The sequence below is a fragment of the Trachypithecus francoisi genome, unplaced genomic scaffold, assembly GCF_009764315.1.
Source record: "Trachypithecus francoisi isolate TF-2019V2 unplaced genomic scaffold, Tfra_2.0 Lachesis_group17, whole genome shotgun sequence".
In the NCBI taxonomy this organism is placed as follows: Eukaryota; Metazoa; Chordata; class Mammalia; order Primates; family Cercopithecidae; genus Trachypithecus; species Trachypithecus francoisi.
In genome coordinates, this window is record NW_022681462.1 from 101,750,089 (window position 1) to 101,777,278 (window position 27,190).

At 40.5% G+C, this 27,190-nt stretch overlaps 1 protein-coding gene across 2 annotated transcripts; it reads right to left on the reverse strand.

Moving 5' to 3' along the window:
* On the reverse strand, nucleotides 1–27,178 carry RSAD2 (radical S-adenosyl methionine domain containing 2). Of its 2 annotated transcripts, XM_033176641.1 has the most exons (7): nucleotides 27,048–27,178; nucleotides 19,050–19,115; nucleotides 14,569–14,730; nucleotides 10,965–11,194; nucleotides 7,782–7,931; nucleotides 4,100–4,132; nucleotides 1–2,056 (listed from the first exon to the last, which is right to left on the reverse strand). In XM_033176641.1, the coding sequence occupies exons 3-7, from the start codon at nucleotides 14,726–14,728 to the stop codon at nucleotides 1,892–1,894; spliced, it is 738 nt and encodes a 245-aa protein (XP_033032532.1). In that variant the 5' UTR covers nucleotides 14,729–14,730; nucleotides 19,050–19,115; nucleotides 27,048–27,178; the 3' UTR covers nucleotides 1–1,891. The 2 variants fall into 2 exon arrangements, with proteins under 2 accessions (XP_033032532.1, XP_033032531.1); XM_033176640.1 differs by lacking the exon at nucleotides 27,048–27,178 and having other exon boundaries at nucleotides 19,050–20,403.
* Between the last annotated feature and the right edge of the window lie 12 nt (nucleotides 27,179–27,190).

Here is a 27,190-nt window from a genome sequence, read left to right on the forward strand (position 1 = left end):
TTAAGTACAAAATTTATTTTATGTTTATGCTGATTATATGAAGGTCATCATAGCTTAGATACAATCAAAACCCATGGGGAACAGCTTTATAATTCATTTTTCTCTTTTCTAACACAAAAAGTAAATAGGTAAAATGGAAAATAGAAGACAGCCTATCCTATCCTGGATGAGACATGCACATATTTAAATTGAATTATAGTGACTTAAAATTTAAGTAGGAATATTTTTTTTTCTGAGAAACAAAGTCACAAAAACCAAAACTTTCAAAATCACCAAGTTTTGAAAACAGATTATGAAGCAGAATTTCTGGATGGTGTTTAATGACAACAGGCAACATTTAAATGCCACCTAGTGAGGAACACTGAAATTGCAGCTGAATTAAAATGACCTTTTATTTGCTTGGACAACAAAAATTTTCCATGATTTTGCTTTTTTGAAACAATGATAAGAAATTATTTTTTAGGCAATAAGATACTAAGTTATATCAACAAACTGCATGGGGTATTTCCACAAGGAGAGGATTTTGTTCCCTGATCTAGTTTACGTGACATTTTCCCTCACGCTTGCTTTCTCTGAGCTGACGCTTCTTAAACTGACCTAGATGGTACCTTATTTCAACTGACTCAGAGTTCATTCAAAACATGATATGGTGACATGGATTCACTGACATGAAATCTAGGCACTCTCTCTACTCTTGCTCACATTCTTCTTCACCCAAGGTTCCAGCGTGATTTTAGGATATCTTATGTCAACCCCATGTGCCATCACCTCTTGGAAACATAGGGACAACCAGCTATTCAACTACACTCCTATTCTTTTGCTTGACAACCTCATGTGGCCAAATGATAGGCGAACAAAGCAGTACACGCACTGCTCCCATGTCAACTCCATCATCAAATGGAAAGCATAGCTTGGTTTTGCTCAGGATCTTTGAGGAGAAAGGAACACAACAGGTACCACACATATATAGGTAGCCAGCATTCATGGAACAGCCACCATGGGCAGCGCTGCACCCTTTTTAAATTGGAGGGAATGGAATCATAAAAGCACAGAAGTGTGATATAGCATGATGTACTGGGGAAACTGGAGGTAGACGGTGTTTCTGGAATAGAAGCGATGTGCACGTATAAAGAGCATGCATGTACACATGTAAATATGTGTTATCTCCTAGGGACTTCTGGAAAATTGGTAGGATTATCATATCATATGTTCTTGGAAACATCTGTTGACTATTTCTATACTTCACAATAAAAAGTACAAGATTGCAATAGCATAAAGGCCAAAAAAAAAAAAAGCATTATAACCAGCAGAAATAATTGAGGCAGATACTTCATAATGTCTCAGATGTGAAAACTGGTATCTGGATATTTAGCAAAAAATATTGACTCTGTCAAACGAACAAACCTGGAACAAGAAATGGCTTCAAAATGGAAATACAGAAATCACAATAAACACTGTTTAAAATGTCAGATCCAAATTAAATATTGCCCCCACAGATATCACTAGAGCTTATTTCTTCCAAATGCACCATTGAGCTAAAGGTCAGGTCCTGTGTATAGGGACCTTGTCTAAGCTTTTTTGGGGTCATTATTCCTGTGTGTCCTGTGTGTATTCCCTCTTTTTAGCTAAATCAAACTCAAAAACAGAAGTGCTGTTTCAATAACAACAAGGTTATACGTCAATGAAGTAAAGTTCATGGTTTTCCATTGTCTCAGGATTTGCTATCCAAGTTATTTATGTGTTCAGTGACCCCAGGTAATCAGATGTCATGTGCAGCAGAAAATCAGGTTTTCAGCCACTGGGAAATACCAACAGGATAGTACTGCAGACAATGGTAGTCACTCCAGAGGTTTTCCCACTGGTGTGTTGAAGTCTCGTTCCACTTTCCGCTCTACCAATCCAGCTTCAGATCAGCCTTACTCCATGTGTATTTTCCTCCTCGCTTCAGAAACATCTTTTCATCAAATCCACTGAATTTTATAGCTTCTTCTACACCAACATCCAGGATGGACTTGGAAGGGTCCTTCCGTCCCTTTCTACAGTTCAGAAAGCGCATCTAGAAAATTCATAACAGAAACTGGTATATATTTCCATGTGATGAATCCTGTAAAATTCAATCTAGAGTATTAATCCCAAATAGCTTTTGATATTCCAGTCACGTCGACAGATATTTTTTGAAATCTGTGGCTGATATTGAACCCCTTGGAGTCCATCTCTCTACTTAACCAGCTCATGATCTGGTGGAAGAGGCTGGGCTAAGCACAGTAGACACCTAAGTGCACGATAAACAGAATGATATGCACTCCGCATGGGCAGATGTAGCTCCGCTGGGGGAACGGGTAATCAGGAGAGCCTTCCCCCAAATGCTGACATCTGAATTATGTGTTGAGATTTTAAATTGGAGGGAATGGTGTCATAAAAGCACAGAAGTGTGATATAGCATGATGTACTGGGGAAATTGGAGGTAGACGGTGTTTCTGGACTAGAAGCGATGTGCATGTATAAAGTGCATGCATGTACACACGTAAATATTAATAAAGGCTTGTTTTGAGAAAGGGAGAAAGGATGTAAAGAGGCGCTGCTGAGGCAAGCAGATGCCAGATCAACAAGAGTCTTCTATGACCTGCTAAGGCTCTTTGTTTTAATCTTATTCCATCCATTTTCATTTGTTTTATTCTGTCCTATTCTACTCTGTAGGCAGAAATGATTTCTTCACACTCCTTACAACCTACACTGAGTGTTTCGTAGGAGCACAAGTAATACTTGTTGAAGCAAAATGTTATTCAATTGGTAAAAGCAAATTTTGGTTCAACTATGTGTTTTCCAAATATGTGGAGACCAGCTAGTTTGTTGAGGGATGCTGGTCAAAATCCCTAGTCAATCATAATAATTTCCACTCCAAAAATAAATTGTTCGAATTTTCCTCTCTACCTTGGACCCAGAAACTGAGTATTTTCCTTATCACCTTTTCCCTTATGCTCTATTAAGAGAGCTTATATTGTTAAGAAATGAAATGGCTATAAACAATGATTGGTTAACTTGAAAATAACAAAATACCAGGTGGGCATGGGGGCCCATGCCTGGAATCCCAGCATTTGGGGAGGCCCAAGAATTCAAGACCAGCATGGGCAACATGGCAAAATCCAATCTCTACAAAAAATACATAAAAATCCAGTTGGGTGTGGTAGTGCACACCTGCAGTACCAGCTACTTGGGAGGCTGAGGCAGGAGGATCACCTGAGCCCAGGAGGCTGAGGCTGCAGTGAGCCAAGATTGTGCCACTGCCCTCTAGCCTGGATGACAAGAAACCCTATCTCAGAAAAGAAAAGAAAAGAAAAGAAAAACAAACATCAAAAGTGACAGTAAGCATTTCTCCAAAAAACAAATCCAATTTAAATATGGAACTCAAGGTGGCTGGAGCTCATTTTTTTAAAATACGTCTTCAAATGGACTTATTTGTCCCTTGCTAGAAAGAGCGGCAAAGGTTTTAGCTCTAGAAAAAAAAAAGACAGAGGAAAGGGGGAAGTGATTTGTTTTTCAATTTTGAGAAGTGTGGGTTTCCCTCTTCCTTTGGAAGGCAGTGGGGGTAGGAATAATATCAGTGGTGTTTGGAGCAGAACCATAAGCTTCTCCTTACCAAAGCCAAAGTTTATCAATCAGAAGGCAAGCTGGCTGTGTCTGGTTTCTCCAAGATAATGGGAAGAGTGATATGGCCTTCCTCCAAAGTAGGCTGGATGCCCTATCTCATGAGAGCCTCCAGCCCAGGACTACATAACAGATGACTTTGTTGTGTGTGATAACGGGTTCCATGTGACATCCACAGATGCATAGCTATATGGCAGACAATACCACATGGTGCTCAGTGCAAATCAATGCTGGGACCTGGGTTCAAGCTTGTGCTGTTCCAGTGTTTAGCTCCACGTTTGACCCTGAGAAGTGAGGGCTCTGGCATAATCGTAATCACTGACCATCAAACTGTGAAGTGCTAATTAAGAAGGACAAATAGGTACCGGATAATTATGCTTATGGACCTCAACTCTGCCACTGCTGCTAATTAATTAGTTAAGTGATAATTTTATAACTCATTGGAAATACTCACATATTCATCCAGAATAAGGTAGGAGTCTTTCATCTGCAAAGGAGAAGTTAATACAAATTTAGTTTCAGGTGCATTTCTCAGTATGTGAGCTCAACTGTCCACCTGGAGTGTTTGCATTGTATTATTTTGGATCCAGCATTTCTCATTTCCCTTGAGCTGCCTTTGGCATGGCCCTCGCAAGACAAGGCTCTGTTTGTGTGCATTCGGTTTCCAACAGATCATAGCAGGCCTGGATTCTCTGCTCTTTGCTGAAAAGGTCAAACATCAGAACTTTCATCCTGAAGGCTTCCCTGACAGTGAACTCCAAGGCAATTTCCCCATCCCTTCACACTTCTGGAGAGCCCTTTTCTTCCTTACGTGATATTTCCAATGACTGTGTCCACCATGTATCTACTTTCCCCCTTTTCAATTTATAAAGCAGAACTCTTGAATGCTACTTTTGGGAGCTAAAAGGTGGATTTACCTGAGGATTTTAATATTACCCTAACATTACTTGTCAATAGTTATGCCTTCTATAGGTATGGAGAAGCTGTACCAGTACTGTTGATGGGAAGGTATTCCTTCTATCCCTATTCTTGTAGACAGGGGTCTGCAAAATTGTTTTCTGTAAAGGGCCAGATAGCAAATATTTTCTGCTTAGCAGGCCATACAGTCTGTCACAACTAATCAACTGTGCTTTGCAGCCCAAAAGCCACCACAGATGATACATAAGAAAAATAGCTTGGCTGAGCTCCTCTGAAACTTAATTTATGGGCCCAGAAAAACAGCTTTTACATAATGTTCACAGGTCACAAATACAATTCTTGTTTTGATGTTTTCCCTCACCAACTCTTAACTTGCTACATCCTGTACTACAACAGGTGGCAGGCCAGGCCCGTCCCTGGGGCCAGTATTTGCCAACTCCTATGCAGGGATAGGAGCAGACTTGCTGTTGAATGTCTAGTGGGGTACCAGTAGCATCAGCATCATCTGGGAACTAGTTCCAGGTGCAGAGTGGTGGGCCCACCTCAGACCCACTGAGTAAGGGTCTGCCCTTTCACAAGATCCCAGGTGATTTGATGAAGTTTGAAACAAACGGGTTAAAAGGTTCATGGGCTTTGAGGTCATCAAAATTCAGATTTTGCCCCAATACAAGTCAGGTAAATGAGCACCTACCACTCGGCCTCTTGGTGTATACAACGGAGATGATAAAACCTGGCTCATGAAGCATTAGTGAAAATAGCGATGAGCCAAAGGTATAACAGTCCCTCTTACAAAGGAGGTACTCAGCCAGATTTTCTTTAATGTCATATTAACTATTTAATTAAGATGGAGTTTTAAAAAATCAAATCGTGCATAGAGGAAAACCTCCTCTACCCCCTTTCTCTTCTTTTTCACGGTCATCCTGTCCGCCATTCCGAGATTTTCTTATTCGTGTTCACTTCAACATTACCTTTTAAACTTGAACCATTTACCTAGCGCCTCAGAAGTCTAAAACATAAGGAATGAATGTCTGCTCTTTGAGTTCCTAGCATTACTTAAGCATATGGGGTAGAGATTTTCCTGTATGTGTATTTTTGGATGGCAGATGGAGAAGCTGTTTTTAAAATAATAAAACTAATACTTAAGTTACAAAATTTTAAAGTTCAAAAAGTTAAAAAGGTGAATAAAACTACTCATAATTCCACTACTCCAAGATAACCATAGAAATATGTAAAGATGCACTTTTTTTACACATTAGGATTAAACTTCAAATTAATTTTGCATACTGTTTTTTATCCGTACCTACTATTATATTATCAGAATTTCTCCTTGTCACTTAAAAATGTTTGGAATATGCTTGTTAGTCAGTGTGATATTTCATTCGGTGAACCTACAGGTTTACTCATTCTCTTTATGCTGAATGACAGGCTATCTTTAATTTTTTTGGTATTCTTCTTTTAATTTTTTTATAAGACTGAGTCTCGCTCTGTTGCCCAGGTTGGACTGCAGTGGCGCGGTCTCCGCTCACTGCAAGCTCCGCCTCCTGAGTTCACACCATTCTCCTGCCTCAGCCTCCCGAGTAGCTGGGACTACAGGCACCTGCCACCACGCCTGGCTAATTTTTTGTATTTTTAGTAGAGACGGGGTTTCACCGTGTTAGCAAGGATGGTCTCGATATCCTGACCTCGTGATCTACCCCCCTCAGCATCCCAACGTGCTGGGATTACAGGCGTGAGCCACCGCGTCCAGCCAGTATTATTTTTAATACTGCAGTAACATATCTTTACATAAATATTTCTCTACATCTGTGAATATTTCATGCTTTAAGGTAGAATTTCTAAATTCAAATATGTGGCTATTTTAAAGGTTATAAAGTTAGCAATTCGTTTTCTAGGAAAGTTGCAATAATTTATACTGTTGCTAACAACATGAATTTGCCTCTTACTGCAACTTTATGCTTCGTATTTTATTTTATATTTCTTTGAATATAGACAATATCAAATGCCCTTAAAATGTTTATTCACCATTTGTTTTTCTTCTGTAAACTATTTATGTCCATTGCATGTTTTGCTTTTTTGGTGTTAAGAGATTCTTATTGATTTAAATAACTTTTTATATATAATACTTTATTTTATACAATTCAGTATAACATGTTAACATATTTCACTTTTAATTTTATGATATGTGTGACATATATTTTTAATTTTATGGATTCAATTATACTATCATAATTTTCTTTTTTTTTTTTTTTTTTTTTTTTGAGACAGAGTCTCGCTCTGTCGCCCAGGCTGGAGTCCAGTGGCCGGATCTCAGCTCACTGCAAGCTCCGCCTCCCGGGTTTACGCCATTCTCCTGCCTCAGCCTCCCGAGTAGCTGGGACTACAGGCGCCCGCCACCTCGCCCGGCTAGTTTTTTTTGTATTTTTTAATAGAGACGGGGTTTCACCGTGTTAGCCAGGATGGTCTCGATCTCCTGACCTCGTGATCCGCCCGCCTCGGCCTCCCAAAGTGCTGGGATTACAGGCTTGAGCCACCGCGCCTGGCCATAATTTTCTTTAAAGTTTGTATCTTTCATTAATAAAGAGGTTCCTTATTAACGGATTTTTTTTCCTGTAGCTTCTGAGAACACATCTTTAGATCCCCTGCTTCTAGTAATACCTGAGAGCTCCACAGTGTAGACATGCTTTGGCCAACCTTGTTTTATCTGTGTATGAAATTTGAGCTAAGAGGATGGATCTAATTGTCATTCCATTAGAAAACTAAACAGGAAACATTTCTTCTATATTCTATGCAACGTAACAAAATTATACATAGAGATTATTCCACTAAATAAAGTGATAATGCTGATATCAATAGAGTGGTGTTTGTTAGTTCTTTCTATGTTTAGGGGCTATGTCATACATGTATGACACACAGGGACCTTATACATATATGAATCATATGTAAAGAATATCTACATGAATCTACGTACAATTGTATCATCTGCAAAGTACCACTGTATCCATCATGGATAGAGCAGCTGAAGCTCTCTAAAGACCCTGCAGCTGGGAGGTGGCAGAGCCAATGGCAGCCCTCAGCCTGATCTGCCGACATGGCACTCCTCCCATTTCTCAGCACGGAACCCTCTAAAATAACAATGTGTGGGGCCCTTGGCCGACAGACTTCTCTTTTGGGAGTCAATCTGAATGTATGATGATAAAACAACTTTTGCTTTATACAACCTTCTGGTTAGATTCAGGCACCAAACAGGACACTTCTTTGTGGCGCTCCAAGAATCTTTCAAATTCTTCATCACCAATAACAAATCTTTCTGCTTCTCTTAGAGCATCTTCTCCACAATTCTCACCCTCAATTAAGAGGCACTGGAACACCTGAAAGGCAATGGTGGCATTTGCTTTGCAGAGAGCTTTCCATTACGTTTCCCCCCAAACCTCACTCCCCTTTTTCAAGCTTTATTTCTTCTGAGTAAAGAAGACTCTGTGAGCTGAGGAACATTCTAGAGAAATATTAATTTGGGAAATGAAAGCAAGCCCTGAAATTTAGGAACATGCTGTTAGAAGCACAAACGTTCTTAAAATATAAACTTTCAAAAACTTGTCTAGATTATGTTTGATTTTTATAATATTTTCTGACAAAATAATGGGTATTTATTGAAAAAATATAAACTATAAAAGAGCATAAAAATAAATCATGTGTAATCCCATAACCAAGAAAAACACATTTTAAAAACATTGTTTTCTCTGCTGATTTTTAATGTATTCTTATGAAAGCCTCTAGTGTATGTCTGTTTCTCACTTAAAATCTAAGAACAGTTTTTCAAAATCATTAATATTCTCTTTTGACAGTCTTTTAAGTGAACAAATGTGTATGTATGAGCATGTACAGTGTATTATTCTATACATACTACCATCGTTTGAAAATAAAATTCAGTCCTACAAAAGGCAAGAAGTGAAGAGACTTGCCCAAGGTGACAAAGGGTGACAGCTAACCCAAGACAGACCCAGGACAAGCCCAGATCTAAAGGGTTTCAATGGAAAGGATTATTCTACACAGAATTTCACTAATATCATCATCTGAACCACTCAGATGCCACTGTAGTCAGATGAGAAGAAATTGTCAACACTTCAATGTTGCCTTTTTTGCTCACTCTTTATTTTTTCCCCTTCTTTTTTGCTCCCCAGTCTTTTGATATTTGCCTCCACTGTCCCCTTTGCTATCGGCTTTCATGGTTTCTTCCTTAAAAGACTGTGAGCATCTTGGGAGGGGTCGTCACCCATCCCCATGCCCCACCCAGGCTCAGGGTAAGGAGAGGCCTGGCAGGGAGGGAGTGCCCTTCCATGTAGGTTTGAATCATGAGCAGACTTGACTATCAAAGAAAACATACATCATGGGCATTTTTTCCCAGGGACTTTGACTCCAGAATCAGCCAGCTAGAATGGAAGGGCCTCTGCAGGAGAAAACCAAGCTGTAGGAGCTGGAAGGGGAACAATATTGAGGGCGTGGGATTGGGCATGGAAGAGTAGAAGGAGCTCCCTCCTGCCATGTTGCTGGAGCAAGCCTACAGGTCACAACAAAGCCTCCCAATGAGCAATCATATGCTCAGTGCTGTTGTCCCGGGGACACGGCTGGTGATACCTTCCAGCCCACAGCCTCATGGTGGAGGAGGCAGCCTCAGGAAACCAGGTTCTGAGTGCAATGTACGATTGGACTAAGAACAGGCACTTGATCCAGGAGCATCAATTTACATCAATTGGAAGCCTGCATATATCAACAATCTGGTTTTCCAAACAGGCAGAAGCTAGCCTTCCACCAAAAGAGTCAGGATCTTGATGGCAAATCTAGAGTGAATCAGATGAATGGAAGCCGGTGTAGGAGTCAAAATATCTGAGATAAAGGCCATGAGACAGGAAAACACCAAGCTTGGGGAAAAAATACTTACACATCTGAAAAAAGGACGCCAAAAGACAGCAATGAGGAAGACAGTAACAGGAAACATGGGGCAGAGGAGAGAGGTGGGGACAGGAGAGGGGCAGGCAGGAAAGTCAACGTCTCTAAGGTAGCTTAGCCCTCCAGCTGGAGCCTCTGCCTTCCTGGTGGATCGTGTTCCTGTTTTTCCTATCAGACCTCTCTCTTTAGCTTTTCTCCAGTTCCTTCTTCACCTGGAAATGAGGCTGATATTTCATGGCCTTATACATGTAACCAAAAGTTCAAGTTCAACATACCTATTAAAAATTTTTGAAAGTAGCATCTCCAGCTTCCCCTAACCCATTTCCACATATTACAGGACAGCTTCAGGAAAATGATAGAATATCCCTTTCCCTCCTCCCTAACTCTATCTGGAATGCTGACATGGGATTTAAAGAAACAGCCAAGGCAGCTTTGAAGGAAAACCTGTTCTTTGTGCAGGCAAGCCCTCTAGTCTGGATGTGGCTTTCTTCTTCAGGTCTTTGCCATCTATGAAAATTCTTTCCATTTTTCAGAGCACAGCCAAATGCCTCCTCCTATACGAAGCCTTCGCTTAAGCTCAGCCTCTTTTGCCATTTCACGGTATGATAACACACATAGCTTTCTATTATGTGACTTTTCCCGCATCTCTTTTTGTGTGTTTGTGCTAGCACTGAGCTCTGCATCTCATCTTTTATTGCATCTATGCTGGGCTCCAGACACAGGTGCCGGGTGGCCATACAAGAGTCCCCAGGACTGCTTGTTAGAAATACATGTTTGTGCAAGCCCTCCCTGCTATGCTTGCCTTCACCACAGGCCCTGTTTCAGGACAGCAAGTATGAGGCCCAAGAAACTGCTTTTTAAACAGCCTCCCGAGTTGACTCTGACGAGCAGTCAAAGGTAGAAAACTGGGATTTTAGTCATGCGTGTCTGCACACAGTGGGAGCTGCATATGTGGAGATGGCTTGCAAGTGTGTGGACTTTAGGCTTTTAGTAGCTGGTAGTGGCGCCAGCCCTAAAGCATGAATCTGGGAGTAAAGGTCCCGTTTTGCTACAACTTGGGGATGACTTTACCCCTAATGTCTTCTAGAAATTCACTGCATCAGAATTTATGAGGAACCTGTATCTGTCCATTCATAAGCCAAGAGTTTTAAAAAGAAATGTAGGCTTTCTATGAACATATTCTTCCAAACATTTCCAAGCACTGAGCATTTTTTTTTTATGTTTATCCTCACAATATTTCCAAAGGAAATCATTTCAAGTTTTCAGAAACGGGAAGTAAGGCAAAGAAAAGTACAGTTTTAAGTCTAACAGAGCTGAAAGACCAAGAACCTGGCTTCTGGACTGGCTGGCGAGGTCCAGAGTTCTCTTGTGTCAGTATTATTTTCAGTTTCATTGGAAAAAGTCATTCCTGAATGTTTTCTTGAAGGAAATCAGCAAAAGCGACCTTGTGTACTTACTTTCCAGCGGACGGGGTTTAGCGCTTTGATCTGTTCCGTCATGTCCTCTTCCACGTTGAAACGATTAATGACAGAATTTATCTTGAAAGCGACTCTATAATCCCTGCACCACGTCCTCAGCTTTTGAAGGTTTTCCACATGGTTCTTCTTTCCTTGGCCACGGCCAATAAGGACATTGACTTCCTCATCAAAGCTGTCACAGGAGACAGCGAGAATGTCCAAATATTCACCTGAGGGAAAATGATCATTTTAAAACTTTTCTATCCAAGCACCAAGCCCCTCAGGCTATTATATCTCTTGTGATAAAATATATCTTGTTTTAATTTTTAAAAAGACACTTTTCCTTATACCCACAAAACTCACTGAGATATGAATTATACTTTCTTCTTGTGTCAAATAAACTTGAAAAACTAAATACATACGTAAAATAATGATGTAAATACTTGATTATTTGAAAACTCTGCACATGTATGTGTGTGAGCACTTACTGTTATATTTAAATATATCAGGTTTTTCATTTATTCCTGCATACAAAGTATGTAATTTCTGAGGCAGGTAGATATATTTGGATGCCTATAGACTTATTTATGAACAGTTACAAATTTACTTCTTTTTCTTTCCGTCACACAGATAAAATTGCTCTGCTGAAGATCCCTAGTATTTTTGCTAAGTTCATCAGCTTCTTCTGGACATCTCCTTGCTAGTTGATTCATCATCTAAATATTTAGAAACACTCTAGGTGATGTCAGGGACAGCTGTGTCAGATGCCAAGAAAACCAGGAGAAAGGGAAGCCTGATGTGGGAATAAAGTGTAAACAGACCCCTCCTTGCAACACGGTATGTGGAGAGCTGTGATAGCATGTCATTTCGGGAGTACAGAAAGTGTTCACAGTTACCTTCGCTTTGGTTTCTGTCACGCTAGTTTCTGCTCTACCTCTCTTATTACCCCTCCAGTTTCCTCTGCTCCTTCATGCTATCCACTTATCTCTTAAGTACAGGCATTCTCGATGGCTGAGTCACTCCTTGCAGTTGATTAAGTCAGAGTTTTCCTAGTTTTGTGAGTTTTTAAGGTTGACTGCTTTTCTTAAAATTACTTTCAAATTATAGAAGCTGGAAATTCCAAAAACTCTTTAAGCAGCTATCCTCTAGTATTACAAAAAGAGTCATTTTGACTCCTATTTTGGGCTAATTTTATGTTATCCATATGTAACATATGCCCTCAAAACACCTAGCATAAACTGGAGCCAGAATAAGGCAATGGTCCATGATTTAAAACAACTCAAAACATTCTAAAAATTGATCTCAAATCGATTCCTCATGGCATATTACATTGTGAAAAGGCAAGTCACTGAGCACTTGATCTCCAAACAGACCAGAAATTAAGTTTAAAACCAAAAACATAGAGACTTATCAGTTATGCTAAAGTCAGACAAGTCATCTGAGGATCTGTAAGTCAATTGCTATATTCTGCCCCCTTTCCAACTTTTGCTATATGTCCATGATAACTATCCTCCTGTTCTCAGCTTTTCCTTGCCAGAGCTCTTGGGAAGAAAGATTTAATGGAGCAGATCTGTTTGCTCAGTCCCTATATCTTTCCAGGAGAACCTGGAACCATGGTGGAATCTTGGCCAACCCCTGCATATATGGTGACTACAATATTCTACATATCATTGGTGAGGTGTACAAACCTGGGGCAATGGGGCGTGTTAAATCAACTTGTCAAGACTTCTCAGGATTGTTTAGCAAGATCCACGACTTCCTTGGTTGCATTGTTGGGGTCCTGAGTTTCAGTTCCAATAGCTGGTTACATAGCAGCATGTGCATAAATGACCAGCCCTGTATAAAGCCTCAAAGACTCAAATGGACCTCCCTATGCAAACACATTCCAACTATGTCCCTGTAGTTCACTGCTAGAGAGAAAGTACAACCTGTGAGGCCTGGGATGGAGAAGGACTCAGAGCCTGTGTCTGGACTCTCTTGACTCTGGTGATATATGTCTTCACCCTGCTGTTTCTGTTCTGTATCCTTTATTCTAATAAACCCTAGCCATGAGTATAGCTGGCTATTGAGTGTTGGAAGTCCTTCTAGCAAATTACCAAACTTGGAGAGGCAGTGGGGTTCTAAAACAGCTCTCTTCATCCACTCAAGCACATAGACCCATCCCTGACCCATTAAGCCAGAGGTGGGAAATTAGCAGCTTATGGGCCAGATAGGCATCTATATACATTTGTTCCTCACAATGCCTAAAAGTATTTCTAATTATTTACAAATATTTATAATTGTCTATTTTTGATCTATGTTTAATAATTTGAGGATCATCCAAATTATCTTGCTGCACAAAAATCAATGAAACCTCCTAGTTGGCTCTCCACGCATGCACTATAGGAATAGGGCACAATGCTTCCCGTTCTCCAGTCTTTGTGCTTTCCTATTGTCTCCAAGCTGCTGACAGTGACTTTTCTTATATGCTTCTAAATTCACTAATTTATACCACTTTCTCTCACAAGCCTGAGAAATTCGACCTGGACGTGCAGCACTGTCCCTGATCTGCACACCACAAGGACATCCTGGATGACTGATCTTGGAGGAAGGGCAGTGGCTGGCAACCACCCAGAAAATCCTGCCAGATACTCTCAATCCCACTGCTTCCTCAGTTTCTTTTTTTTCTCTCTGAGTATGGTTCCCAAAGTTCACTTTTGAACCTCAGACCCCCAGTGTGACAAAGTGCCTCCCTTCACTACCGTTTCGGTTTTACACACTGCCTTGTAGGCCTTTCCTGATTCACCTGCACCTGACACCTTGACTCTTCTCTACCTGCTTAACCCTTATCAGATGGACCCTCCAACCCACATCCACAGCATCCCTCCCCCACAGTCCATGTCTGCACCATCACAGATGGCGTACCAGAGATGTCTCAGCAACATCCTTAACAGATTATAAATGCAGCTTCTCTTGGAAAGACTTCAAGTCTCGAACAGCTCATATAAACAAGAACAGAGAATTGTACTGTAACAGGTTATACCTGTTTCCCAACATGGCAGTCCATATAAGAAGAGCTAATGTTTTCCAAGCCCTTGCTAAGTTTCAAGCACTGCTCTATGGACATGACATCTGCCAAAAACTGGGAGGAATCTCAGCAGACTTAGAATTCAGCGGTTCTTAATTCTGGCTACACGGTAGAATCCCTTGGAGCTCCCCACACTGGCCAATCCACACACCACGAGGTTCTGATACAATTAGTCTATGGATCCAGTCCAGTCCCAACAGAGATATTTTATTACAAAGCTGTCAAATGTGTTAATTTTCCTACCTAGTGTCTAAACTAAGGCCATAGATCTTGCATTTGCTAAATTGCAATGTATAAGATAGTCATCTCAGTAATAAGGTCTATTATCTAACTTGCCAAACTTATTTACTGAGAGCCCTAAGGAAGTAAAACTGCCATAATGCCGTGCACAGCTTGAAAAGCGATTAGAGTAAGCCAGATTAGTTTTTCCTCCCTTCCAGTTCCTCAGCAGGTCTGGCTGAAGGCCCAGGATGGAAGGAAATGGAAGAACCAGCAATAACAATAGCAATAAGAAGAGCGCCATCCCATGAAGCACACCATAATTCCGGAACCACCTCTCCCGGATCAGGCTTCCGTTGCTCACGATGCTCACGCTGGGCAGCCGCAGCTCTGCTTTGCAGAACTTCACCAACTTGCCCAGGTATTCTCCCCGGTCGTGAAGAAATGGCTCTCCACCTGAAAAGTTGATCTTCTCCATACCTGTGCAAGGTGATACGTGAATTTTACCACTTCACAAATATACATTATTATTTTAATAGCAAAAGGAATATTTTCTCAATGTAAAAAAAAGAAATAACATTTTCTCATTATCTTCCCCTCCCCTAACCCTAGTTCTCAACACCAATCCCACCCAAGGGGAATAGCATATGTTTAATTTGGGGTCTAAACAGGGATGCAGGGAATTGGTTACACAGATGAATAGAATTGCTCAGACACCAAAGGGTACAATGAGGCAGCACCAGGATTTGCAAAGCAGAAAGCCATATCCCTGCCATGTGGCGTGACTGTCCACAGGTCAGCTGCTGGCCTGGGAATAACACTCCTCCTTACTCTGCATTCCCCATCCCCACTCCTTGTCCTGGATTCCATGTCGCCCTCTCTCTTGGGCTACTCCCTTATTTTAGAAAATCCCTTTACAGGCTTCCTGAAAAAAATGTAAAAGCAGGAATCTGGAACTTATATTACTGGAATATTGGAGTTTCTAAATTTAACCACTATTTTCTTATCATCTTCCTTTCTATGTCTATCCTGATTTTTTGGTCTCATTTTGGCAAGACTTTGCCTTTTCGTCTTTCTATTAAGACTTTAGTTTTAGAAACCCCATTTTTAGTTCCCCAGACATTTCCATATTCTGACTATTCCTTTCCAGGCATTCTATTCTTGTTTCATATATGCAATTCTTTCTCTTATCTCTCTGCAATTACTAGTTACAGATTTTTTGGGAAGTTTTCTTCTTCCTACATCCTCTCTGTGTATTTGTTTTGGTGTCTGCCTTTTCTTTTGATGTTTTTATTTGTTCATTTAAATTTCAGTGTGGCAAAAAATAGCTGAATGGAATTTATGTGATGGAGGGAGGGGCTGGTCCAAAGGAGGGTTTCACTAGAGAGAGACAGAGAAGTAAACTGGTTTATTCACAGGAAAACCTCCAACTGCTAATATCCTTGGTCTTTACTCTGGGGTCATTTTGTTTTCTCAGAGAAGAACATCTGTCTCTTGCATGTGTTACACACCCACCTGCCTGCATTCTAGGAGGATGGAGTCTATGCGTTACACATCCACCTGCCTGCATTCTAGGAGGATGGGGTCTATGTGTTACATATCTGCCTGCCTGTGTTCTAGGAGGATGGGCTTGTGCGTTATACACCCACCTGCCTGCATTCTAGGAGGATGGATCTATGCGTTACACACCTGCCTGCCTGCATTCTAGGAAGATGGGCCTTTGTGCCATACACCTGCCAGTCTGCATTCTAGAAGGACAGACCTATGCGTCATACACCTGCCTGCCTGTGTTCTAGGAGAATGAGCCTGTGCAAACCTCTTTTTGGTCTCTCTTAATCTGTATCTGGTCTCACCATACATCACCCAAGGGAATATGGTTAAAGCTTTCAACCCTTAAATAACCCATGGGGAAGGAATTATTATCTGGTTTTTAGTGCAAGAATTGAAGCCAAGAAATGTTAAACAACTTGCTGAAAATCATAAGACTAGAGAAAAGTAGAGCTAAGGTACATGCCTAGACTCCAAAGCCTGGAGTCTTTCTAAGTAGAGAAACCTCCAGGCTGGTGTGCCTGGAACAGTTTTGGTTTATGGTAGACAAAACAGTATCTGTGAGTGAGTTTTAGTGCCCCCTTTCATGATCAGACGTCTCTATGATTGGACAGTGAGACATTATACCACCTATTTATGATCCATCATGCTGGGAGGCAGCTTGAGTGACACTCATTATAACCCGAAAACCAAATAAAACATAATTACCTAAGTAGTGTGGTGACGTAGTGGCAGATAAACTGTAGAAAGTAAGACAGGGGCCTGGCCAGTGGCACAGAACTGCTAACAATTTTGAGGACTATATTTAGAAGGGATGGAAAAATAAGGAAATGGAAGGAATAGAATTTAGAGGCATAGTTAAGATCTTAGACAAGGAGTAATTGATTTACAATAGTGTTAACATGCACGAGTGATCATATTACAGCCCAGATCTGATGCTCATTATTTTTAATTCTATTCAGTCTTTCTGAATAGAATTTCAAAACAGTTTAAAAGCCAGGAAAGTAAATAGTATATTGTAGAACCATCTTTAGCCAGAATAGTAAATTTTAATTTTAAATACAATATATAAAATATATATTAAAATTTAAATTTCAATGTAAATTTAAACCTTTAATTACCACTGACAGAGCAGGAACATCATCATCTCAGACAAACACTATCACTTCAAGTTCCAGCTCCTTTCTAGCCTTATGCATTTCAAGGAAGTCACTTCTCTTCTAACTACAAGCAGCCAAAAAGAGCAGACAGTAAAACACAGATAAGACAGCTCAGGCATAGAGGGAGGTTGAGGGGAAGTCTCTTAGGTAACTGTCAAACTTCATTCTCATACAATGGGCCCCAGTAAAACAGTGGGCCTTAATAAGCACATTCGTTTCTCTTCAGTGCTCTAAGATCGGGAAGCTAAAAGCAGATTTAGGGTGGGTATGCCTGCAGCTGCAGGAAGATGTATGGTAACAGACACACAACTCTCCCTCCCAGATAAGCACAACAAAGAGAAACAGAAGCAGTCCAAGCCTCTAATAAACTCTCCCACCCTAAATCCTTAAAACTCTTGGTCTGTAAGAAAATGGGCTCTGACCTAACTCAGTCACAAGCCCCTCTCAGGTTTGTTTTCTCTAAAATAAACCTGTCCTTGACTGAGGAGCCACCTTTTGTGTTTCTTTCCTCTTTCTTTAATTCTTACAACCAAAAAATTAGGTTTCCTCCATTATCTAGAAATCTCTCTTACAGGAAAATACAATCTACATTATCCTGTAAGCATTTCAATTAACTTTGGTTTTATTTACTTAAAACAAGAGGATATTATATAAAAGTATTAATTATAACTATTAATAATTTATCTTTTATGACAAAATACATGAACATTCCCTTGTTTGTGCCTTGTACCAACTTTTGAGATTGGTTTATCAGTTATCATTATTATCTAAAGATAATTTTAAAGATCATGGAACTGATACTCAGAAAAGCTAAATGTCTTGACAAGTCTAGTAAATGTTAGAGCAGAAACTCAAACCCTGGCCTTCTGAATGAAAGTTGAAATTTCACTCGACATGTCTCCTTATTCACTCACTCATGCATTCATTCATTTATCTAAAACATTTCTTAAGCCTCTATTACATTCTAGACATTCTGCCAGGCATGAAGATACACAGGAGGGTAAAATTCAACCTTGGAATGCAATTTCTTTGAGGAACCAGATATTTTTTAAAAAACTGAACAAAATAGTACATTTTAAAACGCTGCAAGACACATTTGTAGCAAGTGCCATGAGTTCACAAGTGAAAAGTAAAGGGCATAATAATGGCTGCAGAGAACCAAGGAGAATTCAAAGGAGCTTTGAAAGTTCATCAACAAAGATTTGAGGACAGACATTCTAGGAAGAGACAACAATATGACCATTGTCTTAACGATTTTGGTGTTTGGAGAAAATGAGTGTGACTGCTTTGTGAAATTCACCAGGATGCACATCCAGAATATGTGCAATCTGGTGCATGTATGCTATGCTTTCGTTAAAAAGTTAAACAAGGAGGGAAAGAAGCTAGAGATGTTGCTGAAGTTACTAGCTGAGAAGGTACTCTAAGAAAGACAGGAAGACAAGGATGGAAAGAAGGACAGATCTGGAATGGAAGATGTTGCATTCGAAGGTCACATGCTGAGTACTCTCCAAGATGCTGCCAGTTACTAACGTGGTGATACTCAGTAAGCAGTCTTCAGAGCTAAGTCCTTGACATATTTACTAAAAAAATTGTAAGGCTTCCTATTAAAAGAATATACACAAACTTAAATATAAGATTCAACCACTGCTGTTTTTATGTCAAAGTTTTTGTTTTTGTTTCCAACTTTCCTAATTATTAGTAACTGTTTCTAGAAAACCCAAATTCATTAGTGTTGTGGGCACACTCAGAAAGTGGTACAAACTTCCCAAACCACCTCTTTCCAAACACCGAATGTGACAGGGACCTGCCCTTTGCATAGACCCCTGCTCGCTTCCACGTGGCAGGAGGGACAGGTTTGCTCCACAAATCCCCTGCTCCAGGCCAACTCTGTGATTTAGGAAGGACTAGGTGCCCACTCCAAAATTCACTGAATTATTTTCTCCAGGACAACATGCTCACCGTGCAATGGCAAATGGTGACCTTGAGTTTTGGAGCAGCTCACCAGCTTGTGCATGCCCCCAGCCCCTTCTCGCCTTACCCCACTGCCCAATGGTTGAGAATCCTGATTTCTGTCTGGGACCATAGACTCACCAGCTTCCTTAAGCAAAAGCAATCCTCTCTTTGCTTCCTTAAGGGGCAGCACAAAGGATGTTTTGGCTGTGTGGAAACAGAAGCCGCATTTGTAGTTGCACTGGCGAGTGAAGTGATAGTTGACGCTGGTTGGGGTGGTGGACAGAGGAGGGTCCTCTTCCTCCTCTTTGGTCTCATCTGGCTCTCTCCGGACCAGCTGCTGCTTTATCCTCTTGGAAGCTAGCAGCCAGGTTGCCCTCAGCCAGTAGAACAGCGGGACAAGGCTCCTCCACAGAGAGCTCAGAGGTTGCCTGAACACACTCAGGAACTTCCCAGCAAAAGCAGCAGGCGTGAGTACCCACATGGTGGCAGATGCCTGCAGCAGAGCAGTCCCTGTATGCCAGGGACTCTCTTTATATAGGGGTGGAAATCAGCAGTCTCTGAGCAACCTGTCATGGGGAGCAGGACACACCTTCTTTGACTAACACTCAGCTGAGTTAGAGTTTCGATTTTTCCACATATGAAAGTGAAAGTTGAAACAGGGCCAAGACTGAAGACTAGAGATCGGGACCAGCATTCCTGGTTTCTCTACTCACGGCTGCCTCAGACCACTTGTATTATAATGGTCTCTCTAGCTTGATGTAGTTACAGATGAGGATAGTAGTCTCTATCAATATCTAGCTTTCTGTCTGATAGAGACAGACACAGGCGCATTGATCAGCACGCTTTGTACTTGTTGCATTGCTTTGTCTTGACATAACCAAGTAATAGTTTTTGCTCCATCATGGTGGGGGGTGGTCCTCAGGAAAAGTTTCTTTTTAGAGCCAAATAATAAACAGACTGATTGGCTGGTGGAGGATGAGTACAGGATCATTCACCTCAAGACCCCTTTCAGATCACAGTAAAAATGCATGGAACAAAACTGAATTTATGTCTTATTCCATTAGCTATTCAGCCTAACGTATGCAAGGTGACAGTGTTAAAATTTAGGTATTTACATCTTCCTGTATTTTGATATCATTTTTTATAGATGTTTTTAGTTAAGAGGAAATCCAGTGCTTTTCTAAGATGCTTCCTAGATGGTGAGAATTACTGCAACCCATCGTTTATTTATCTTTACAGTTTTCTTAGAAAGCCTTGTTGACCTTTTTACCGAAATCTTCCTTTTAGTCCTCTTCCATCAGAGCTGTGTGTGTGTGGTCTTGTGCTTTCGTGACACCTGTAGAAAGCTGGAAGAGTCCTAGTAGCTGAACTTCCAGAGCCACAAATCATGTAGCTGGGTGACTTTGAGTAAGTGACTTCATTTCTCTGGATTTCTATTTCTTTATCAGCAACGCCACATATCTCATGTGACTTTTGTGCAGAGTAAAACTGCCAATTTTTGTGAAATCCAGAGAAATGAAGTTTGCCTGGCAAACTTGAAGTGTTCAGTTAGGGTTAGCTCCTGTTATTCTGATACTGTCATATTCTGAATTGAAACAGAAATGACTTATTTTACTTAAAATAAAACATTAAACATGTTTAACTTAACATTTAACATCTGCAAAATTGTCTGCTTAATGATTACCAAATATTCAATAGTAGATTATCTCAGGTCCTTGAAATCTCAGCCCAAAGTTTCTTAAACTCTCATGCCATGGTCTTGCACAATTGAAAATCACTTTTTGCTAGATCTCACTTCTGCATACACATGTGATCATGAGAGGCATACAGGTGCCTGTTAAATTTGAGTCCAATTCTTTTGGGTTAACTTGGTTCCCCTTTCTGGCTGGAGAAAGTTTGAAGTCTCAAAGGTTAGGTCAGCACGATTCCAGTGGGGGTCTCTTGCAGGCATCTGTTAAAATAGGCTAGGAAAATCTTAAAGAGGCGCCAAATGCTTAGCCCAAACAGGAGGAGGATCAAGACTTGTAGGGTGGCATGCAGAGGGAACCCTACTGCAGGGGAAGCCAGCTGGAAATATCTGGAGATCATAAACTTAACCTAGAAAGTCCAGCCAGGAGGCTTTTTGAAGCTGTTTTTCAGAGATTTGGTTGGCCTTAAGATCTTACATGTTCCAAATTCAACCTGCCTGGAAGTATTTACCCTGCAGAAAGTGGCAGCAACAGCACAAACATCACTCTGTGCAGGGAGGAGAGAGTCTAAAGCAATGTGCTTGTCTAGGACCACATGAGCAAGGGAGTCTATGGACCTCTGTTGCACTCTGATCGCTTGGGTGGTGGAGCAGGCAATTCTGTGAACAGTTCAGGAAGGGTTTCTGAACATTTATGAATTCCAAGCAGAATCTAGTTTAAATTGGGACCCAAAAAACCCTCCTACTCTAGCTCCTTCTAGGGTTAACCCTTCTAGATGAATTATATCCTTGAGAGTATCAACAACTATTATTTTCATAATCTGAGGAGTTATCATCAGTGTTGGATTATAACTGTTAGAGAACAGGGTAGGTAGTGCTGGTGGGGATAACTGAATAGATGGGAATTTGGGTAAAAGGTATTTCTGTGGCAAAATCTCCTGGTGAGGATAACTCAAGTATTACTTCTCCTTTCTGGAAGAATAAAATATGGGCCTGGAATATTTCTAAGAAGTCCCTTCCTAGGAAGTGTGTGGAAGCCCAAAGGAAAACAACTGCCCATGAGGAGTACTAGTTGGAAAAGAATAGGTGAAGATTAGGAACCATTATAGGTTGGGTGGCTACCCCAATCATCTGGATGAATTCAGAACCCCGGGGAGGGTCCATGGAAAGCATGCTGGGGTTAAGGATGGACAGAGTAGCCCCAGTGTTGACCAGAGCTCTGATGAGTTTTCTCCAATCTTAATACCTAATTCCCCTAGTTGAGTAATTCGAGTAGGGGAAATGTCCTGAGAGGCTCTATAGTTTTGCTTGAGGGAAGAGGGCTGGTAAACTTTATCAGGGTTTAATTGTAGCCACATATTGTAAGAAATTAGGAGAACTCAGGATCCAGCCCAGTCTACAGGTAGAAAACCAGAACTTGAAAACAGGGCACAGGGCTTTAACCTAATAATAGGTTCATGTTAGTTTTTCTTAAGAATATGACTTTTTCTCTCCATATTAATCATACAGGAACTTTTAGGTTTTAGAACCTCTAGAGGCTAAGAAGCCAAATCAAGGCAGGCTTTAGATTTTACTTAGGGTCTTAAGGTTATTGGGCCTACCAGGAAGTGACAAGTTTTATGCATTCACTGTAAGGCTGGGAACTCTTGAAGCCAGGCATTTTATGACCCTTCTTAAATATGACTTTTCAGTCAAAGCCTGGTAACATAATCAGTATTTCCAATAGTATCCTGCTTATAAAGAGAGAGCAGATGTTTACTGAACTTACAGAAATACAATAAGAATGCTCACAAACAGTGTCTGAATTTTGGAGGACTCAAGTAGGGAGAAAGGCAATTGCTTCCACTTGTGTGCACAAAAGTATACTTCACCAAATTATTGTAAACTATAGCTAATGAAAGAAAAATTTCTTGAATCTGAAAAAATATTTTAGAACCAACATTTTAAATAAAGGTCATAAAATTATCCTTATCAATTACTTACTTTCAGTTATTTATTTTGTTTTCCTTAATCCTAATTAGCAATTTTGGGCTATAGCTGATTGCAAATGCTACTAGAGAAGAATTTAAAACAATAGTTGTGGATGAGAAAAATCCAAAACAGCCATGATCAAAACTCTGATGAGAGTTTACAAGGAAATTGTAAGAAAGAATGTAGAAATAATTGCAAGAAAATTTAGATATTTTTGTGGCACACAATCATTTAACAAAACAATCATACTCAAGACTGATAACACATATTGTGATATATTAGTCAATTCTTGTATTGCTGTAAAGAAATACCCAAGATTGGCTCATTTATAAGGAAAAGAGGTTGAATTGGCTCATGCTTATGCAGGTTGTACAGGAAGCATCATGCTGGCATCTGCTTGGCTTCTGGGGAGTCCTCAGGAAACTTACAATGATGACGGAAGGAAAAGTGGGAGAAGATGTCTCACACGGCCAGAGCAGGAGCAAGAGAGAAAGATGTTGGGCGGGGGAAGGTGCTACACACTTTTAAACAATTAGATCTCACAAGAACTCACTATCCTGAGGACAGTACCAAGTTGATGGTACTAAGCCATTCATGAGGACCTGCTCCCGTGATCCAATCACTTCCCACCAGGTTGCACCTCCAACACTGAGGTTTACAATTTCAAAATGAGATTTGGCTGGGGACACGAATCTAAACCATATCATATAACATCTCGGAATTTTAAGATCTCATGCAATTTGGAACACATATTAGTAACATAGTTATATAAATATAATTTAAAGGGAGTTAAACACCATTTCTTATTTGATATGCTTCCCATATGATTTGCAAAATAAGCCTAATCATTTCATATCTCTACAAGACCAAAAAGTCTCAGTTTAGGGTTTTGGTATTGAGGAAACCTGCCAAAGATGTCAAAAGGTTAAAAATACTTGATGAACCAGAATCATAGGTCACTGCTAAATAAACAAAATGATCATCAGAAGACTTCAAAAAGAATACAGATGTACATGGATGTGAAAACCCTAAACTTTTTTAAAGTTCAGTTTCCCTAAATAATGAAAAGCCTAATAAAAACAACATGAAGCAAAGGAATTATCTCAGTAAAACACAGACTCCAAGCTTACTAGACCAGTTACCTAATAGGTAAAGGGGAAACAAGCCTCCTTTAGTATGATTGCTTCTCCTTATGGAAACCTATTCACATAACCTGAGAGTTAAACCTGATGCAAAAGGTATTTGAATTTAATCAGGCACAGAAAGAATGTATCCAGAATTCTAAGCGTATGCTATTATAGAGAAACGTAAACAAGAAAACTAGTACCTTGAACACGGAAATCCTCGGTTCTTAGGAACAGCACAGGAAGCTGCCTGGTTACATGAACAATTCAGACACATCAAGAAAAGCCAAGAGTGTAAAATCAAGTTATAATGAAGGAAAACTTTGGCTTTCTAGATCTTCACAATAAACATTTTAGCATCAGGCCATGACAGCAGTGTTAGAACCAGAGAAAAAGTTACAGGAGATGACAAAAAGGTTGAAGGAGATGGTTATCATTGTGGCCATGCAAAAAGAATTTACCTTTTCAAGGACCAAGAGAAAGAGAGCTGCATTTACAACCTGAAAACAGGAAAATTATATAGATCTCAGGAGGAAATATGCCAGAAACAGAAACTGTTTGTAGTTTAGAGGATTACTATTAAGGGAACAGATTTGCAAATTAAAAATTAAAACCTCTTGCAATTTTACTAAGAGCAAATCAGTATTTTAAGAAAATCTTGTTTTAATACAGGGGACCAAATTTTAAAGTTCTGTATCAGTGCTTTTTTAACATCAAAGTTTAATCCTGAGAAGGACTCATATACGATTTCTTTTCTTTTCAATTGTAGCCAACCTGTTTGCACAGAAAATTGCTTTTATAAACTTTCTTTTCATGCGTCTTATGATTTACTTAGAGCTGATCTCTGAAAGTCGCTCAGTGGTTTTTAGGCCTTTCGTTAACTTGTAGCCTAGGATTTGGGTTACAGAGTCATAGAGTCACCGTTCTATCCTGGGCTCATTTTATTAATTCTTATTTTCTGAGCTCATCATTTATTTTGTAATATTCACTTTTACGAATGTGGAATTGTTTGTAATATTCTCTTTCGGGCATCCTTTTCAACTTGTGGTTCTATCATCTCATTTATTCCTATTCTGATTTGCATTTTCTTTCTTTTTCCAATTGAATAAACTACCTAGAAGCACATCTGTTTAAACATGTTTTAAAAACAAAGTTCTTTTTCAAAAATGTTAGTTTTTCATTTTATTATTTATTAATTGTTATTTATATTTTTAATTCTCCCGTTCTATTTCTTTCTTAGGAGCAGAATGGCTAGAAAAGTTTCATTTTCTCTTGTTTAATACTGTAAATGTTGAAGATTATGGCTTTTCCTATGATACAGCTGTGCTATTCATTCATTTAAAGACACCTCTTTGAAGTATCTTCCCAGCCTGCAGCCTCTCTCCTTCCCACCTGCAAGCGTGGGCTGCTACAGACACGTTTAGCCAATATAAACATCCAGCTGTAGCTCTCAGAGTCTCTGTCCTACAAATTTGAAGGGGCTTGAAAATCTAACAGAAATGTTTCTTTATGAATGAAGATATGTCTTCAACATCTTCAACACTTACATAATATTGACTAAGCCCAGATACTGCAGTGTTATTAACTTTACATCTCTTTGCAGGGCAAAGATAGGTGAAAAATAGGAAAACTTAAATTAAAAAAAGATAGGACGCTTCATTTGGCAAACTGTATGTCAGGTTTTCTTTCAGTTGGAGGCTCAGAGAAAAGTTAGGAAGAAGCTAGTCTTCCTACTTACCCTCTAGGTGCTCAGTGGTGGGAGCTGAGCACTGGCAAGTGACTGTGGAGTGTTAAAGTCCCAGGATACAAATAGCCTTGGTGGGGGATACAGGAGGGGCTACTAACCCAGATATGTGGAGGGCTATAGGCTATATCATGTCCCCCAAAATTCATATTACGGCCCTAATCCCCAGTTCCTCACTGTATGACTTATTTCAAAATAAGGCTTTCAATAGGTGATTACATTAAAATGAGAACATTATGGTGGGCCCTAATCCAGTCTGACTGGTGTCCTTCCCAGAAGAGGAAATTTGGACTTTCAAGGAGACGCCAAGGATGCAAGCACAGAGGAAAGGTGCCCTGAGAACACAAGAGAGAAGGCGGCCATCTGCATACTAGAAAGAGAGGCCTCAGAAAAAGCAAACCCTGACGGCAACTTGATCTCCAACTTCTCTGGCCACCTGAACTTCGAGAAAATAAATTTTCTATTGTTTAGGCTGCCCAGTCTGTGGTATTTTGTTATGGCAGCCAAGATAGACTAATACATCCAGAGAGGTGGATGGCATAGGGAAAACGTCAAGCAGGCTTGAGGATGCAGTACTGTCTTAGAGAAGAAAAGAGTGACTGGGAGACTCTTACTTTCATATACTACATACACGTGAAACCATTCGCACATGCTCAACGTCCAAAAGTGAAATTCCTGATAAATTATTCTATTCTCAAAGAGCTAAAAAATTTTAAACTCTTAATTCTTCTTAGCCTATTAACCCACATTCCAACCACCTATCTATAGTTCACATTTGTTAAAATACTTTTTCTCAGAATTAAACATAATCCCAAGTTTAAGTCTAAAATTATTAAGACATAAAAAATATAACTGCTTTCAGCTCATCTAATGTTTTCAATTTTTGTCTCAATTCTAAATTTTTGAGAGAGTTTCCCTGGAGAATATTATCCTTTTGTTTGTTTTTGGTTTGTTTGATATCATTTTTAAAAGCCATCAGTTAATGAGTAAACACAGAATAAAATATCCATATAACTGGGCAGACACTGTTACACACTGTTGGGCAGTTACACTGTTGGGCAGCAACAGTGCTGATGCTGGACTGTGGCAGGCAGAGGGTGCTATCCTGACACACGTCACCTTAGTGCAGGAAACTTCAATTTGGTGGATGAAAGGCGATTTCGAGGTGTCAATCTGGGCGACACTTCCCAGTTGGAGTCAGCAAAAAGGAGAGGGCAATTCCGGGAAGAGGGAAAAGCTTGTACACAGGTGAGTGGGTGCACCGATGAGTGAGTGAACAAGTGAGATAAGATACAGGAGAGGGAAGAGCCAGAACTGTGCCCTGTTCCCGCAGGAAAGCAGTTCTGCAGGATTAAGGGGCGGGGACGCGTGGTCAGAGCTAGGAGTTGAGGTCGGGGAGGGTCTGCAGGGCCTGGTCAGTCATCCAAGGGCAGTCGTGTGCCTGCACGTGGGCGTTGAAGAGCCAGTTACACCGGGAAGGGACTTCTCTGTCCCTCTGTCCCTCGCGCGTGCACCCCCGCCCCCTTCCATGCACCCGGCATATGCCGCAGAGGAGCAACTCAAACCAGGGTCGGGACCGCCAGCCACCCGCAGAACGCACACGGAGCTACCTTGGGGCCGAGGACGCAGGGCCTCATTCGGTGTCAGCCCCGGGAGCCTGCGCTTGGGGACCGCGCAGGCCGGCGGCGCCGCGCACCTGGGGCCCCGGGGCCGAGCGTTTGCTCCCGAGCGCCGGCTGTTTATCGCGCAAATC

Excerpts from the sequence above, each read along its gene's own strand:
- RSAD2 (XM_033176640.1), bottom strand. The coding sequence starts at position 19,392 with ATGTGGGTACTCACGCCTGCTGCTTTTGCTGGGAAGTTCCTGAGTGTG. Across the intron at positions 14,731-19,049 it reads GCTTTTGCTTAAGGAAGCTG|GTATGGAGAAGATCAACTTT; the intron begins GTGAGTCTATGG and ends CACCTTGCACAG. Across the intron at positions 7,932-10,964 it reads TAAACCCCGTCCGCTGGAAA|GTGTTCCAGTGCCTCTTAAT; the intron begins GTAAGTACACAA and ends ATTGCCTTTCAG.